At 43.3% G+C, this 17,542-nt stretch overlaps 1 protein-coding gene across 1 annotated transcript; it reads right to left on the bottom strand.

The window, feature by feature from the left end:
• Nucleotides 1-11,594: 11,594 nt before the first annotated feature.
• Nucleotides 11,595-16,379, bottom strand: LOC308123774 (uncharacterized protein). Its single transcript, XM_080486437.1, has 10 exons — nucleotides 16,228-16,379; nucleotides 16,024-16,066; nucleotides 15,625-15,792; nucleotides 14,839-15,063; nucleotides 14,522-14,621; nucleotides 14,188-14,423; nucleotides 13,593-13,850; nucleotides 12,844-13,101; nucleotides 12,333-12,412; nucleotides 11,595-12,210 (listed from the first exon to the last, which is right to left on the bottom strand). The coding sequence occupies exons 1-10, from the start codon at nucleotides 16,228-16,230 to the stop codon at nucleotides 12,154-12,156; spliced, it is 1,428 nt and encodes a 475-aa protein (XP_080342563.1). The 5' UTR covers nucleotides 16,231-16,379; the 3' UTR covers nucleotides 11,595-12,153.
• Between the last annotated feature and the right edge of the window lie 1,163 nt (nucleotides 16,380-17,542).

Below are 17,542 nucleotides of genomic sequence, written 5' to 3'. Positions count from 1 at the left end.
TAGGAGGAGGTGAAGGATTCTGCTGAATGAGTTGCCGGAGGAGTTGCTGGAGGAGTTGCAGGAGGAGGCGCATGATGTGTGCAGGAGGAGTTGCATAAGGAGCTGCAGGATGTGTGCAGGAGGAGGCGCAGGAGGAGGTGCAGGATCTGCGCAGGAGGAGGTGAAGGATTCTGCTGAATGAGTTGCAGGAGGAGGCGCAGGAGGAGATGCATGATGTGTGCAGGGGGAGTTGCACAAGGAGTTGCAGGATGTGTGCAGGAGGAGGCAAAGAAGGAGGTGCATAATTGTGCAGGAGGAGGTGCAAGGAGGAGGCGCAAGGAGGAGATGCAGGATGTGTGCAGGAAGAGATTGAGGAGGAGGTGCAGGAGGAGGAGACACAGGAGGAGTTGCAGTTGGAGGTGCAGGAGGATGTGTGCAGGAGGAGTTTCAGGAGGAAACGCAGGAGGCGGCGCAGGAGGAGGCTAAAGATTCTGCTGGAGGAGTTGCTGGAGGAGTTGCAGGAGGAGGCGCATGATGTGTGCAGGAGGAGTTGCATAAGGAGCTGCAGGATGTGTGCAGGATGTGTGCAGGAGGAGGCCAAGAAGGAGGTGCATAATTGTGCAGGAGGAGACTCAAGGAGGAGGCGCAGGATGAGGTGCAAGAGGCACAGTTTAGGTACAGGAAGAGGTGGAGGAACAGGACGAGGTGCAGAAGGAGGTGGAGGAGGAGGCGCAGAAGGACGTGCAGGATTGAGATCATGAAGCTAAACTTGCTCCATTGTCTGGAGCAGGGGTGTCAAACTCAGATCCTCGTGGGCCGCAGCCCTGCACGTTTTCAATGTCTCCCTCCCCTGAATGTCCTGATGGTTCATCATCACATTCAGCACAAAGCCAGATAACGAGCTGCTCATTGCAATCAGCTGTGTTGAAGCTGGGAGACATGCAAAACGTGCAGGGCTGCGGCCCTCGAGGCCTGGAGTTCGACACGTGTGGTCTGGAGGAAATAAAACAATGACTCAGCGATAACTCTCTGCAGCTCAATGCAGACCAAACAGAAACACTGGTTATTGCCCCTGATGATTCAATCCCTGGGATTAAACAGTACCTGGGTGACTGAGGCCCGTCTGCTAAGCCAAGTCTTAGAACCTTGGGAGTTCTCTTTGACAAAGACCTGTCATTAGTGCAGCACTGGAAGCAGCTGACCAGGAACTGCTTCTTTCAACTCAGGAAAAGATCTAAACTTAGGAATATGGTCTCACAGAACGATTTGGAGCTTCTCATTCCTGCTTTTGTGTCTTCGTGTTTCGAAGTGACTGGGAGTCTTCAGTCAGTAAACTAAAGACCTGCACTCCCCATCAGGGAATTGAACCCCCAGCTCCCACGTGATAGGCGGGGATACTCTCCACTACACTAAGGATGAGATGTTGCTCTGCATGCTGTCTGTCAGGGTCGTAGCCAAACGTAGCATCTCTTCTTGTGTCACCACAGCTGAGTGTCACTCAGACTGCGGGGGAGGGGTTCACTGAGAACAGCAGTGGGACCAGATGAGCTTTGGTGGCTGGAATGTGCTGACATGTGAGGTGGTGGTTCAGTGGTCCACTTCTTTCCTGCAACGCTGGAGCCCCGGGTCCATTTCCTGGCCAATGCAGTGGATGGTTTCATTAAATACCACTCATTCACTAGTTTTCATAATCCCAGGGAGGGCGCTGAGGGGGCAGGGACTTGTAGTGGGCCCTTACAGCCTATTGGCTCTTTCACTTGTTAACAAATCACATTACAGATCTGTGGCTCATTTATAAAGCTGGCTGAAGCACAAAACAGGTCCTGAAAGATGCGTACGCCACTTCCCAGGCAAAGTTTGTGATTTAAAAAAATAAACTTTGCATGAGAATGTGCGTACCGGTACGCAAACTTTGAACCTTGCACACACACATCTTGGAGACGGGGAACCTGCAGCGCTGATGGTGAGGTGGAGAATTGAAGCCAGATTCATCTCAAACATTTATTATCTTCAAATATCAGACTTACAGATCCACGTAATCATGAACAGCCGAGCTGCAGTGTTCTACCTGTTTCTTTAGTGGAACGTTGATACTGAATCAGCAGCACCATGTTCATATGTCAAACTTCCCTCTTCAAATGATTCAGAGGAACTGATTGATTATTAATCGTGACAAAGTGAGTAACAATCAGTTTAATTTCAGAGTCAGCACATAAATAGTGCGGAGACAGCTGTGAGTAAAGCTGCAGTGTCTGGAGGACACTGACTGTCTGTCTGTCTTTAGGCTCTGGGGACGTCTGTTCTGTTCCAGCTGCTCTTATTAGGATTTACAGCCAGAAGGTACAAATATACTAAACTGTATGTACACGGTAACAACTAAAGTGAGTCTCTGGGAAAGTCTCATGCAAAAAACAAACTGCAATTGAGATGATTAACCAATGTGTGAAATAAAGAAATTATAGGTTTTATATTGCTTATTTTATTATTATTATACATATGTGATATGTGATACAGTTTAGTATATTTCTACTTTATGGCTGTAAATCCTGATAAAAGCTGCTCGCGGTGCGGTCATCCGCTCGGGACGCACTGCTGCTGGAGACAGAACAACCTCCTCCACCCTCCGCCTCCACCTCTAGAGTGACTGAGGATAAAACATAAAGTACACTGAGCCTTTTTAGAGTCCCTGTTCATATATTTAATTTACATATTTAATAAACAGATGAAACTGAACTTTATCGGTCCGCTGTGTCTCCACCTAAATGTCTCTCCGACACTCTGACACACGCTGACCCTCACAACCATGGAGGCTGTTTTGGTGTCCAGAGGTGAGCTCTGGTGCTGACCCCATGATGTCACTCTCCTCTGACCTCATGATGTCACTCTCCTCCATGATGTCACTCTCCTCTGACCCCATGATGTCACTCTCCTCTGACCTCATGATGTCACTCTCCTCCATGATGTCACTCTCCTCTGACCCCATGATGTCAATCTCCTCTGACCTCCATGATGTCACTCTCCTGTGACCCCATGATGTCACCCTCCTCTGGCCTCCATGATGTCACTCTCCTCTGACCCCATGATGTCACTCTCCTCTGACCTCATGATGTCACTCTCCTCCATGATGTCACTCTCCTCTGACCCCATGATGTCACCCTTCTCTGGCCTCCATGATGTCACTCTCCTCTGACCCCATGATGTCACTCTCCTCTGATCTCCACCTTCACATCAGATTCTTCTTCTCCACCTCTACAGTCACTGTTCTCTCTGTGACTCTCACACTATTTCCAGCGGTGACGACGTGCAGCCGATCGTTGTTTTTTTTTTTTTTCCATTTATTAGTGATTCCACTACTGTGACACCAAATAATATCATCTCCTGACCTCCACCTCCTCCATCACTTTTTCTCTCTCCGTAAACTTCTTTTTCTGTCTTTCCTGTCAGGATTTAGCATCAAATGCCGGCGATTAACAGGCTGAATGAGATGCAAAACTTTTGACGAGGCCCTTTGCATTGACCATTTCTGTTAGAAAGTGGGCGTGTTGAGGGCGGGGATATGAGCTGCACCACCTTCCAGGTGGATTGTGATTCATAAAAGAAAAGTGCGTGCAGATGTGCGTACGCACGGTATTATTGATTAAAATGTTTGGGCGCATGCCATTTTCAGCTTTTAGGCGCATGCCATTTCTAGTAGGAATCCTACGCTACGTTTTATAAATGAGGCCCCTGATCTGGATCTGACCTGAAGTTGACCGCTGCCAATAAGAGAATAATAATGGAAACTGAGACAGAAGGCAGAACAGAGAGAATGTGGATTACATTGAGTTGTGCAGCACAATTTGCACTACTTCAGCACCATGGACAGCTCCATAGATTTTACCAACAATGAGCTCAAACCTGGTCAGATAAAGGTTAAAAAGTTAAGCAGAGTGGGAAACAAAGGAGAGAAGGTCAATGACATGCAGCCACGGCTGATGCCACACATCTCTCACACCCAAGTGGAAACAGTGAAAGAGCATTCTTTTTATTTATTTTTTTCAAATTAAAATGAAGAACAAAGAGATACGGTATGAAGGAGTTGGTGACACGGTGAAGCTCTGGGGTCAAAGATCATGCTGGACCCACAGTGGTGACCTCTCAATTGTGAGACTTGTACCTGATCAGATCCCAAGTCTTCTGTCCTTGAGGACACCACTGTCTGAAAACAGAGCTCCGCCCAATATGGGGCTCGAACCCACGACCCTGAGATTAAGAGTCTCATGCTCTACCGACTGAGCTAGCCAGGCTACTTGTTCTATGGTCATGGAAGGTTCACTGTAATATCCTACACATGAGAAGACCACTGCTCACTGTGGCTGGCTCACATTGTAGAAACTCCATTGTTGTCAGTGTTTCTGCTGCTGTGGTGTAAAAGTAACACTTTTCTTCAACAGACAAGTTGTTGTCACTTGGAACCTTGTGATGTAAATGGGGTCCAAACCGACCCGTTAACATGAGACTGGGTTGTGAAAGCTCACACAGGAGGAGGGTGAAGAAAAGATCTATTGCATCAATTGGCCGGGAATCGAACCCTCCTGAGTGCCAGGAGAGAATTCTACCACTGAACCACCAATGCTTCAAATTCAGCTCATTCCAGCCAGGAAATGTGAAGCGTTCCACCTTCAGTGCTCCATGAACCCTTCCCCCACAGTTTGAGTGATTCTCACTGTCACTGAGTGAAACTGACCCAAACTGTGACCGGGCACTTTTTGTCTCCTGCTGGAAAATAAAGGAGTGATTTGGAAGAACGTCTATCCTGAAATGACGTTTCTGATCTGAACCTGAGGGTTATCAGGAACCACACACAGAGAACCTTACACTCCCCTTTGAGGAATTGAACCCTGGTCTCCTCAAAAGACAATAAAGTGGGTTAATCCTGATGCAAAACTTTACTGAGTGATGTTGTTGTGGCCAAGAGGTTAAGGTGATGGACTATGAAGGAAAAACAGTCCTTAATGTGTTATTTTATTGATGCGGAAACAAGAGTGGAATTAATCACACAGTTTCACAGATATTTACCTTAAGCAGAATACATGGAATAAAACGAGATCTCGGGCTCAAGCACCAGTCTGTCCGGGAGGAGCAGGCTTCAAATGGTCAAGAGCCCAGAGTACAGGAAAACATTAGTTTATAAGCATTTCTTTCACTCCTCCCTGCACATATGGTGTGGAGATCACATGTTGTCTTTATCGAAACTGGCTACGTCTCGTGTTCTCTCCCGAGAAGTTGTAGATATCACAATCGTACTTATCTTCTCACAAGCAGGATGTCACCTTGACATATGCTACCAACTGGTGTGTATGTAGTTGCATCCTCCCATATATGGTCATGTCATAAACAGTTCTGAGCTGAAATGAGACAAGCTGATTATACTGGTAGCAGTTATGATAGCTCATAACATATATTTCTTCCTTTAATCCCCCTTTTGACATCTGGTAAGACCTGATGTCAACACACCTTTAATAGCCGTAGCAAGAGAGCAATGAGAGGGGCTGGGAGGCGGGTAGGGAGATCTATCTTCACCGTCTCCCTGGGATGACGGCGGTAGCAAAGCAGCGCATCCTATAGTCTAGTGTGAACACCAAACCTGAGGGTAGAGTTTTCGCGCGGAAGAGAGGCATGTAATTCAATCACAAACACTTTTATTTATTATTCTTGTCGTTGGCAGCTTGGCACGCTACATGATGGGGAGGAGCACTCCTTCTCTCTCCCTTGGGTTGGAGGGGAGGTCTTTCACCTTTTCCCTCTTTCTTCGGAGTCGGGCGGGTCAGGGTAGACTACCTGACGGCCAGAGGTGACTCAGGGATTATTCTGCCCTGTGGTTGAGAGTCCCTGTTGGAATATCTTATGAAAGGTTATCACATTCATTGTACCAACATTCTTTCTCATCTGCTACGACTTGTATTTCTCTACTGTGGTCTATTATGGTAAGGAGGAATGTGGCCAGCAGATGGTGAAGTGCCCTGTAATAAGATAAGAGGACCCCTGTGATCTATTATGATAAGGAGAAATGTGGTCTGCAAATGGTGAAGTGCCCTGAAAGAAACACAGGAGGAACCCTAATAAAAGGAGAGGAGGCGGCAGAGGTTTTTCAGAGCGGGTTGGAGATTTGTACCTGAAACATCTCTCTTCCATTCTCCTCATGAGTAAAACCAAATCTTAATTTGTGTGTTTTGTTCTGTCTTGCAGAATTAATAAATGTTCAGAGGTTGGACCTGACATTTAAATTGGTCCTTCGAGCCGGATGCCAACAACGCCTGAGGATTCCGACAGACGCGGAGATCAGCAGAAAGACCACGGCCGTGGCAGGCTCACTAGGTGAGACCTAAGCTCCTTTTCCGGGACTGATGTTCTCCCCACCTGTCGGAGTCCGACGGCTGACGGCATCCAGGAGCAAGACAGAACCGCACCAAGGGTAAGTTGGTTGTTTTTTTAAAAAAAGTAAAAAAATAAATAAATAAATAAAAATAAAAAAAATAAAAAAGAAAGACTGGCTGACCTGAGAGGGTTGCAGCGCAGTAGTAAAACCCTATAATCCTGGGCACTTATAGGTAAAATTAAAAGAAAAGACACTGAGGTTAACGTTGTATAGGACGGCTGGGTCCGCGGTTCTTGTGTCTCCAAAAATCCAGCGCCAAAAGATAAAAAAAAGACACTGAGGTTAACGGGGCCTGGAAAATACTCGTTGTAATAGGGCGGCGGGGCCCGGGGTTGTTGTGTCTCCGAAAATCCTGCGCTAAAAGTGTGAATGATGATGAATGTGTGGATGTACTGAGAACCACTAGGTTTCGGGCATCATTTAAAGCAACAGGAAAGTAAGTAGTGGGCTGACGTGGATGCACAGGCAAGAATTCTCCACCTGAGAGGGTTGAAGCGAGAATTACCATGTTCAGTTACAGATTAACCACTACCCTGTTGAAGAAGTAATAAAGCGGAACCATAGACTACCCTATGTAGTACGGTCCATCCAAAAGTAATTCAAAATGGGACAGGGACGTTCAAAAAACCACGTGAAACATTAACATGTAAAGATTAGAAATTTGTTTAAAATCAGGATGCGGATCTGACAAAACATTTAGACATTTAGGATAACTAAACACGGGTTCAACGGGAGCCTCAATACTCAGAAAATTAACCTGGCTGAGAGATTCGATAATAAAAGATACCAAGGGAAATAAAAAAATCAAAAAAAAATCAAAAAAAGGGAGGAAAAGAGAAGGAGAGAGAGAAACAAGCAAAACAAGATTTAATGCTAAATAAAAGAGAAGATGATCAAATAGGATATGTGAGGTCTAACATACTCAGAGTTAGGAGAATGAGACAAAGACAGGAGCAGAGAGAGGAAGAGCAGGACAGTGAGGCCAAAGAGGTAACTTCATTAATAAGCCCTAAAAACCCTGAAACACCAGCAGCTCCGCCACCATATCCAGACTCGCCCTCTGGGGGTGCAGTCCGCTCAATATATCCAGAATTAAAGACACCCCCAACAAGGTTTTCACCTCCTACAACCAGAAGCAAGACCAAATACAAATGTGACTGGAGTAAGAGCTAAAATCCTTCAGATCCTCTGCAGAGTCGTAAACATGTTGAGACTCAGCACGTGTGGATGGCGGTCACAGGAATAGATTGGCATAAGATAGTGGGTGATTGGAATCCTTTTGATGACGAAGTAAACGCCCTGACTCACAACGCACGAGATTTAGTACAGCGTGTAAACAATCTTCGAGACAGAGCTACAACTCAGTTTGCTCCAAGAGCAAATTATACAGTTATAGGGAGAACTAAACAAAGAGAGGATGAAACTTTCGAACAATACCAGATCAGGATGACCAACATTTTTAGAATCCACAGTGGGTTGCAAACAGACAATAACCAGCAGGGACCATATCAACAACAGCTGAAAAATGCTCTACATGCAGGGTCCCTAGGCTCAATTAGATTTTGGGTGGATAAACACTTTATAGAGATGGGAAATGCAAAGCAAAAGAAGAGTGCTCAAGTAACAGAGAGACAGACAGCTGCAGGAACATATTATCAGGAAGATGACAGAGAGATAGGGGAAGTGTTTTACGAAGGGCCCCTCAGGGGAAAGTTCAGAGGAAGAGGCCGCAGGCCATTCAGAGGACAAAGAGGCAGATTCAGAGGACAACCAGAAAGTAGAGAAGATGAATGTTGGACTTGCGGAAAGCTAGGTCACATAGCGAGATACTGCACAAAGAGATCAAATCCAGGTGGAATGAAGGGACAGCAAGTATGACTAGACAGAGTAAATGAGAGGTGTGACAAAGTGATAGAAGAATTTGAAGAGGCACTGATAAGATGTCAACAGCAACATGGTTATCAACCTATTCCATTGTATGCAGGGGCAGAACATGAAGGAGATTTCTATGATGTCATGAGCGCAGAGAACATAAACACTGAGGTACAATTAAATTTTGAAGAAATAATGTATTCTGCTCACCAATTACCTGAGATAACGTTAATTTGTAATGGAAAACAAATTACTTTTCTCTGTGACACGGGGGCGTGTCGCACAACATTAAACGAGCCAGTACCCAGCCTTGTACAAACAAATGAAACAGCGTATGTAAGAACAGCTAATGGAGCCACAACTAAGATAAGACTTACAAAGCCTCTACAGATAGTGGATGACCATCCATCTGGTCTTTGGGCCCAGGCACCAGTCCTGTATTATCTAGATTGCCCTGTGAAGCTGCTGGGGCGTGACCTCTTGTCTAAACTTCAGTTGGGACTGATTACACTTATAGGAAGAAGGTCATAAAACAGCAAAAGTAAACTGCAGGGGTGTCGCCCAGAGGTCAAATATCTAGGTCACTGTCTCAGTGCAGGAGAAAGAACTATCCTAGAAAGCAGAAAACAGGCTTTGTTACAGGCTCCAAAACCAATTACTAAGAAACAGATGATGTCTTTCTTAGGAATGACCAACTACTGTAGAGCATGGATACCAAATTATGCTGAAGAAACAGCTGAACTTTCAAAATTGATGTACGAATCAGAGCTAAAAATGTCCAGCCCACACTAGCGGCACTGACAGCGTTAGCAAAGGAAATGCTTTCGCTGATAAAACAGCAAAAGATGCAGCAACAAAGAAAATTCTTGCTGCATCAATACAAAAATACGACCACTTAGATCAAGACTTACTTAGAACTATGCAAAAACAAAGTCCACCAACAGAACAAGATTATTGGAAAAAACAAGGCGCTAAACTAAAAGATAGCATCTAAATCCTACCAAAAAACCTATACAAATGGGCAGCAATATTAAGTCATGGCGTATCGCATGCCTCAACAGGGGGGATGGTAGGACAAATACAAGCAATATATACAACATATGGATTTAACTCTTATTCAAAAAACTTTTGTAGAGCATGTTTAACATGCGCTAAACATAATCCGCAAGGTAACCTCAGGCCAAAACGTGGTAAATTTCCAGAGCCAGAATATCCATTCCAAGTAATCCACATGGACTACATAGAATTAAACAACAGTGAAGGATATGAATACTGCCTAGTGATAATTGACGCATTCACTAAGTGGATAGAGTTATTTCCGACAAGGACACCAGATTCCTTGACAGTAGCCAAAGCATTATGTAAAGACATAAACCTAGATATGGAATTCCAGAGATAATCAGAAGCGATAATGCTGGACATTTTGTAAATGCAGTGATTAAAAATATAGGAACTATAGCGAATGAATGGAACAATAAAAAAATAGATAAAAAAAAAATAATTGGGAACCAGATGAGGAAGCTAATTTAGCAGACTATATGAGGAAAATAGCTGAAAGACCCTCGTGGATACATCTGTCCCACGGTAAAAAGATCATTGGTGCAGAGCCACCTGATAAGCCGAGTGAGCTAAAGTCTGATAACAGGGTGGACTCAGACGAGTAGAGTTTGTGTAGGCCCGAAAGTCAGCAGAAGTTGTTTCAAGCCACAACGTTTGATTAGAGGACAAGACTCTGCAGCAATGATATTTACTCTCACTAGCCTGGATTCTCATAATGTACATTCCAGAGACCAAAGTAGTTAGAACTAAATCTAGCAACAAATGGTGGCAAAGTACTGATCCTGAGAATAACTATCAAACTAATGCATGGTACCGCTTTGCTGAATTCACAGCGAGAGGGACTAATCGGACTGATTGTTATATGTGTGTAACCAAAATACCTGTGTCAACAGCCAACCCCACGGTCGTAGTTGTACGCCCGTGAATGTCACTGACGGCTCCTTTGTGGTGTATGCAGAGAAAGCGCCGCCCCACTCCCCTAAACGGAGGAGGAGGAGCCTTGAACTCCACGACCATGACGCAGCATGGGGCTTGGATGTCCCTGCTGAGTTTAAGGTTTGGAGTACAGGCCAGAAGATCACCTTGTCGTTGTACCCGTGGGTGAGAGTGGGGTAAACTGCTGCTGCGTTTTGAAACACAACACTGGCGAAAGGCGCTGTTCATAAATGCAACCACAAGTGCCTTGGAAGGCCTGACACAGGAGGATGATTCACAGCTCCATCACCACTGCCATGTTGACGCTGACACACCGACCCGAGATGTCCAGGCCCAACAGAGATGAGGAGGAGGCTCTCCTCTCCGTGCCTGGTTTCTTTTTTAATGTTCTGATAACTATGACGTGATGCATGTCTAAGAACAATCATTCGAACATTCACCTCTTTGAGTGTAAATCTGTTTGTTTTCATAAACATGACCTTACAACTGAAAATCTTACTGAAGAAGTTGTTAAGTGAATATGAGAATTTGTGCAAATGAGATGATAAACAGGAGGGTGATGTTCTATACATTTTTTGTTATTATTATGTTTTAGGGTGCTTACTTGTAGACAAAATTGATACATTTGTTTTGAGCTTTTCATCCTATAGGTGTTGTCTCCCATGTAACTGTTATGACGGTGCTACTTTCATTCATTGTTTCTAAAATTGATTTATGCGGTATTCATTCATGTGATAAACAGGAGGGAAATGTTGGAATAATCTTACGAAAGGTTATCACATTCATTGTACCAACATTCTTTCTCATCTGCTACGACTTGTATTTCTCTACTGTGGTCTATTATGGTAAGGAGGAATGTGGCCAGCAGATGGTGAAGTGCCCTGTAATAAGATAAGAGGACCCCTGTGATCTATTATGATAAGGAGAAATGTGGTCTGCAAATGGTGAAGTGCCCTGAAAGAAACACAAGAGGAACCCTAATAAAAAGAGAGGAGGCGGCAGAGGTTTTTCAGAGCGGGTTGGAGATTTGTACCTGAAACATCTCTCTTCCATTCTCCTCATGAGTAAAACCAAATCTTAATTTGTGTGTTTTGTTCTGTCTTGCAGAATTAATAAATGTTCAGAGGTTGGACCTGACAATTAGCATTGGCAGTATTCCTCTACACTGACTCTGTGCACCGTTTGCAAGTTATCCCTGTGTATGTGTGGGTTTTCTCACATAGCCAGAGCAGTATAGTGAGAAAAGGTGTCGGCCAGAGTGAAAGACTGTCGAAGTTATTCTTTAGAAAATAAAGATCTTCAATGTGATTTACTACAGTGACACAAGTTTGGTTGGAAAACAACTATTTATTTATTTTAAATCAAGAACTGAAATGAAAGATGAAAGGATGAGTCATGAAATTATGATCCCTGGTCAACTCTTCCCCTCACGTGCAGTACATACAAACCCCCAGCAGATGTCACTATAATCACGCTCAAGCGCTTGTCAATCGCTTTCAAGGAAGTTTTCTCAAATTTCACCACCACCAAGCAAAGGTGCAACAATCCACAGAACAAAATCAAAATGGCAAAGCAAAATCACAAATCCAAGAATCCACGAGACAAACAGACAACATCCCTGCATAATGTCGCCTTTTTTAACTTGTGTGAACAATATAGAGAGTCAGGACGAGAGGACAGCCCTGAGCAATAATATGGAAATGATTTAACGATGACAGAAAAGAGGAAATAGCTTCATCAAAACTCATCCCTGCCACTCTTGCACTGACATTAATTACACAAAGTGATGCAATGCATTTATTATATATCATATAATTCCCCTGGAAAGTGAATTAGAATGTAAAAGGTTGAAATCCTTCCATGTGCGTCTCCAGTTGGATCCAGTAGTTTCAAGTAATAGACTTATTCCTCACAGACTGGGGTGGCAGGCCGTACTTCTCGATGAGCTGAACAACAACACACGCAGAAAATATGTCCATATTAGGAATTTAATTTAGTTTTTTTTTCAAAAGAATAATGAAAGATAAATGACAGTTAATACTAAAATGTTAACTGATATTAGTCCCACCTGGTCCAAAAGAGCCTCCTTTTCATGTTGTGATAGTTCACCACCTGAACTGAAACTGACTTTGAACCTATAGACATAATCTGTTGACAGAAAAACAGAGAAGCTCACAAAACAAAACCCAACGCGTTCACATTGTGCCTAGATAAAACACATGAGGTTGCCCTTTGTAGGTGTATGGTTTGAGGTGTTCCTGTGATCAGGAGCCGATGAAAAGATTCTGGAAAAGAAAAATCTCAATTACAAAGAAAGAAAAGCATACTTACAGGGTCCCTCTGTTGTTAGAAGTGTCAAGCAGTCAGGTTTACATGGAATGAAGTAAACGGAAAGACGGCATTCATTATACTTAGAAATTCTGTATGTACATTTAACAGTAACTTAACTTTAACATGTGTTGCTTGACTGTATAACTCAGGGATGAGGGAAGAAAAACAACAAAAAAACAGTTTTTTCACGAAAGTATTTTGTTTTTCTATCGTTCATCTGTTTGATTACACGAGTCAAGACGTCTTACCAGTGACTGCATTAATGCTGACTCCGCTGCTTCTGACGCTCCCAAACACAGAGAAGACAGTGAATGTGTCCTCAGTTGCAGCAGAGAGAGATGAGACTGTGTGAGTTACTGGTCCGTCTCCATCTGGTGCTCTGATGTTTGTCTCGGTACCATTAAACTGGAGGATGAAGCTGATGTTGTTGTTCACTTTGTTCCACTGCAGAGTGACGCTGGTCTGATTTTTTCTTGACATTTCAAGACTGATTATTCTCGGAGGAGCTGAGACAAACAACAATGCCATAAAATAAATATCTAATTTCTTATCAGTTCAATAATAACTGTTGTGTCTGATATGAAGGAAATCTGAGGATTGGAGAACATAAATGAGAGGATTTTTCTACTTTGACACGGTTAGACTAAATAAGAAATGTATTTTCCAAAACAGATCACCTGAAAAACTGATATTGTCTTATTTATTAGCAGTAGTTCACAGGGTTACCATAAGCTACAGTTTCTAGTCTTGCATTTCCTCCTGTTCAAACGTTTCTAACTTTCGTCACCGTGAAGATGTGCAAACACACAAGACGGACATGAAACTCATACATTTACATCGAAGGGCAATTTCAGGGAGTCCAGTTATCCTTCTATGTCACATTGCACAAGAGATTACAAGAAATATAACCTCTGAGTTAGAGGTTTTAAATCATTCTTGCTGCATTTTACTTTTGTCTTCTCATACTTAGAACAGCTTCCTGAAAACAGCATCTTACCAGTGACTGCATTAATGCTGACTCCACCGCTTCTGACGCTCCCAAACACAGAGAAGACAGTGAATGTGTACTCAGTTGCAGCAGAGAGAGATGAGACTGTGTGAGTTACTGGTCCGTCTCCATCTGGTGCTCTGATGTTTGTCTCGGCACCATTAAACTGGAGGATGAAGCTGATGTTGTTGTTCACTTTGTTCCACTGCAGAGTGACACTGGTCTGATTTTGTCCTGTTGACCTGAAGTCTTCTACATGAGCTGGAGCTGAGAACCACAGAACAACTTACTTACTATCAGTGGCAGAAGTGAAACAGAATGACCAAACATGTTTGTATCTTGTGTTTATAGAAGCACCAATTTAATACAACATACATATAAACTATTGTTGCATAGCAGGTTTATGTAAATCGTTCAAACATTTGCATTGTAATCCAGTGACGTGCCGAGAGATGAGTCACTGATTCTTTCAAATATTTGTAAATGGAGTTGATGAAAACATTGTTTTTGCAATAAGAATTTAGAAGGATGGAATAAGTCTTATTGTGGGATCTCAACGCCACAAGCATGCAGTATTTAGTATTAAGAATAATATATATATTACTTGCTGTGTAACAGACAAAAGGCAGTTGGATGGAGCAGCCTTCATCTGACCACAGTCCTGACTCCAATGATGAAGCGACGCACGTCTCGCCTGGAGTGTCGGGCTGGTTGTTCTCCCAGTTTCGATATAGAGAGTCACTCCCATCAGACCAAACTCTTCGATGATACAGACCAATCCACACATCCTTACCATCTGCAACTCTCTTGACCAGTTCATGTTCGGGCTCGTTTCGTATGCTGTGGAGGGAAGAGTAGCAGATCTGCATCGTACTGTATGTAAAACAAATTCACAGATTCATGGATGGAATGAACAAATTAGTGAGTTCATACGGTACCTGGCCAGATCGACATAATTCTCTCTGCAGAACCTCTGAGCTTCTGTCCAAGTGCTGAATGTTCCAATCCTAACAAAGGTTGCTTTTCCATTCCATGGACCTGGAAATATAGACACTTTTTTTCTTTAAGAAACAAAGAATGAGTTCTTCTACTATTTGCTGTGAATCAAAATAAAAGAAAAAGCTGAATATTTGACAGTAGTTTCTAAGGCAATGACTTATTCAACACATTTACACACAGCCTGAAGTATTGACATTTCTGGAAGCTCTTGTCGAAAAGTAATGCTTTTAAAATGTTACTCTTCAAAAAAACTCACCACTGAAGCACACAGACTGAAGTTTGTAACTGCAAGGCCTGTCATCCCATTTGCCATTGTATGAACTCCAAAGTACTCCACAGTTTTGTCTTCCAGCATAATTGTCAGGCTGACCACTTTCCCAATTTCTATACGTCGCCTCTCCCTCGCCATAGAAGCTGCTGTCATTTAAGGACCACATCCAGCTGTTTTGCAAGTCTTCATGAAGACCAATCCAGGCTTTTCCTGCTCAAATAAAAGATGTTGATTCGGTCAAAAACAAGACAATTGAAACTTGCCATTGTGGATTATTCTGTGTGTGTTGGAGCCATTTGAGACTATAAATGTTCTTTGTCAAATTGGTGCAAACTTAAGTGATGATAAGAAATACTATTTAAAGTTTTCCTATTATTGTTTGTTTTTTAGTTATTTTGATCATTAGAAATGTGTGGATCTCTCCTCCTCCTCGTCAGGCCTTCCTCCTTAGAATCAGGAGGAGGTGAAGCTGTGAGTGTGGAAGGAGGAGGGAGTGATGGTTTTTCTACCGCAGGCACACAAGCCTGTACAAACTAGAATTTATGTTAAGTATTTGTATTATTTAAGAAAGTAAACCACTGAGAATATTTTTTGTTTGTTTAAATAAATAGTGCATCTTTATTGTGAAACCTGGAAAATCTCTCTGCGAGTGTTTTTTACTTTCTGCGAGTCGAAAATCTCCTCAATGTGCAACTCTAAATTTAGATTTTTGGGACGAAAGACTGGCCACAACAGTGTGTGTCAAATACGGTGCAAGTATTCAGGACTCACCAGTATCGCTCGAAGCTGTGTTTCCAACTGCATCAACGTCAGCTGCACTTTCAATAGTGGCCAGATCAGTGAAGTCATCCCTGCACACACGCTGAGCGTTTGTCCAGTTCAGAGGAGTATTTACAAAGTTGTAGTGAGTTTGGCCAAAACCTACATTGGTGATCACTCCTAAAGCAAACCAGAATATACAATGTATTAATCAAAAGTATGCTCCGTTTGATTTGCTCTTCATCTGTCACTATTTTCCTGTTTGGATGTTTTTCTTTCCATCCCCTTTGCTTCCTGTTTTCTCCTGAAACACACCAATCTTCCTCAGGGGCCTTGTCATCCTAACAAGGTGCAGCAACACTTTAGAAACATGAGCTACAGATGTAATTGCCTTTTTAAAATTGCACCAACCTGTGAGAACAAAAAGCACCAGTCCCCTCTCCATGAGGTAAACCTTTGAAAAGATGCAAAAAAAAAAGTATTCTTTCATTCTAAAGCTTAATTCCTGATCACATTATTCATGTACACACCACATCTGACATGGAACATTAGGAAACGTGTCATAAAATAATTAATATTAATCTAAAAATAACCTTTAACATATACTGGACTCACCATTGTCTCTGTAACCTCCGGAGCTCTTGGGAACACCGACAGTGACTAAAGGCTGGTTTGGCTCCTATCAGTTTTCAGCAGCTGTGACTGAACAAAGTGTCGCTCTGCTGCTGTATATTCTGTGTTTTTTCTTCTTCCTCGTGTGTCTGTGTGCTGGGAGGAGTCAACAAGACCTGCACTGGAGCTGATCTGCACACCTGAGAGTATGTAAATAAGTAAGTACGTAAGTAAGTACGTAAGTAAGTAAGTAAATTTTATTTCTTTAGCGCTTTTCACAGACATGGAGTCACAAAGTGCTTCACAGTAAAAACAAATAAAAACAGATAAGAGAAAAAAACATCTTAAAAACACAACAAATGTCGACAGTCGGCAGCGTGGGTCGATTAGACTAGAATGTTTTGGCAAACAAATGTGTTTTTAGGCACTTTTTAAAGATGTCCGCTGAGTCCAGGGAGCGCAGGTCAAGTGGGAGTTCATTCCAAAGTCGGGGTGCGGCAGCTTTGAATGATGGGTCTCCCCGGGTTTTAAAACAAGTACATGGAACTTTTATTAGGTTCTGCCCAGACGATCTCGAGGTCCGAGTCGAGCTGTAGGGCTTTATGAGGTCAGCAATGTAAGGAGGAGCTTGACCATGTAGGGCTCGAAAAGTTAGCGCCAAGATTTTATATTGAACACGAGACTCAACAGGGAGCCAGTGAAGAGATCTTAACACAGGTGTGGGGGGGGGGGGGCCCTCCTGTTGGTGCTGGTCAGAAGTCTGGCGGCTGAGTTCTGGACTAACTGTAACCGAGCCAGCTCTTTTTTGTTGAGTCATGTAAAGAGGCATCATAGGCCTCGTTTCCACTGCACGGTACCGCACGGTACGGTAAACATGGAACCCACACCCAACTCTGTTGCTCCGTCCCACCGCAGAGAGTCGGGGTTGTGAACGGCTGCATGATGACGCAGGTATGTGACATCATCACGTGACAGTAAACACTGCGGGACCAGCCACAACAAACACATTTGTTCCGTTGCAGCTGAGACGTCTGAGTAAAGGCCCCTGCATCCTCCTATTAGAACCCATAAGAACTGAAGAAAAGCTGGTCGATGTGCCAACGTTTGTTGTTGTTGTTGTTCGGCAAGATGCTGGAGCGGCGAACTTTCTTCTTGTTCTTATAGAGCAGGGGCGGCCAAACAGTCAGAGACAAAGAGCCACAAGAATTACAGTACGTTGGTAGTACAAAGAACTACATTATACACATGTGGGCTCACAATCAAACTCCCACAGCTTCCTGAAAACAGCATCTTACCAGTGACTGCATTAATGCTGACT

This window comes from Lipophrys pholis (assembly GCF_963383615.2).
Source record: "Lipophrys pholis genome assembly, chromosome: 18".
NCBI lineage: Eukaryota > Metazoa > Chordata > Actinopteri > Blenniiformes > Blenniidae > Lipophrys > Lipophrys pholis.
The sequence above is the reverse complement of the archived record's forward strand: the minus strand, read 5'-3'. Positions and strand labels throughout refer to the sequence as shown.

Coding starts and splice junctions, on each gene's coding strand:
- LOC308123774 (XM_080486437.1), bottom strand. Junction 13,102..13,592: donor CAGCATTAATGCAGTCACTG/GTAAGATGCTGT, acceptor TGTTTGTCTCAG/CTCCTCCGAGAATAATCAGT. Junction 12,211..12,332: donor AGGAGGCTCTTTTGGACCAG/GTGGGACTAATA, acceptor GTTGTTGTTCAG/CTCATCGAGAAGTACGGCCT.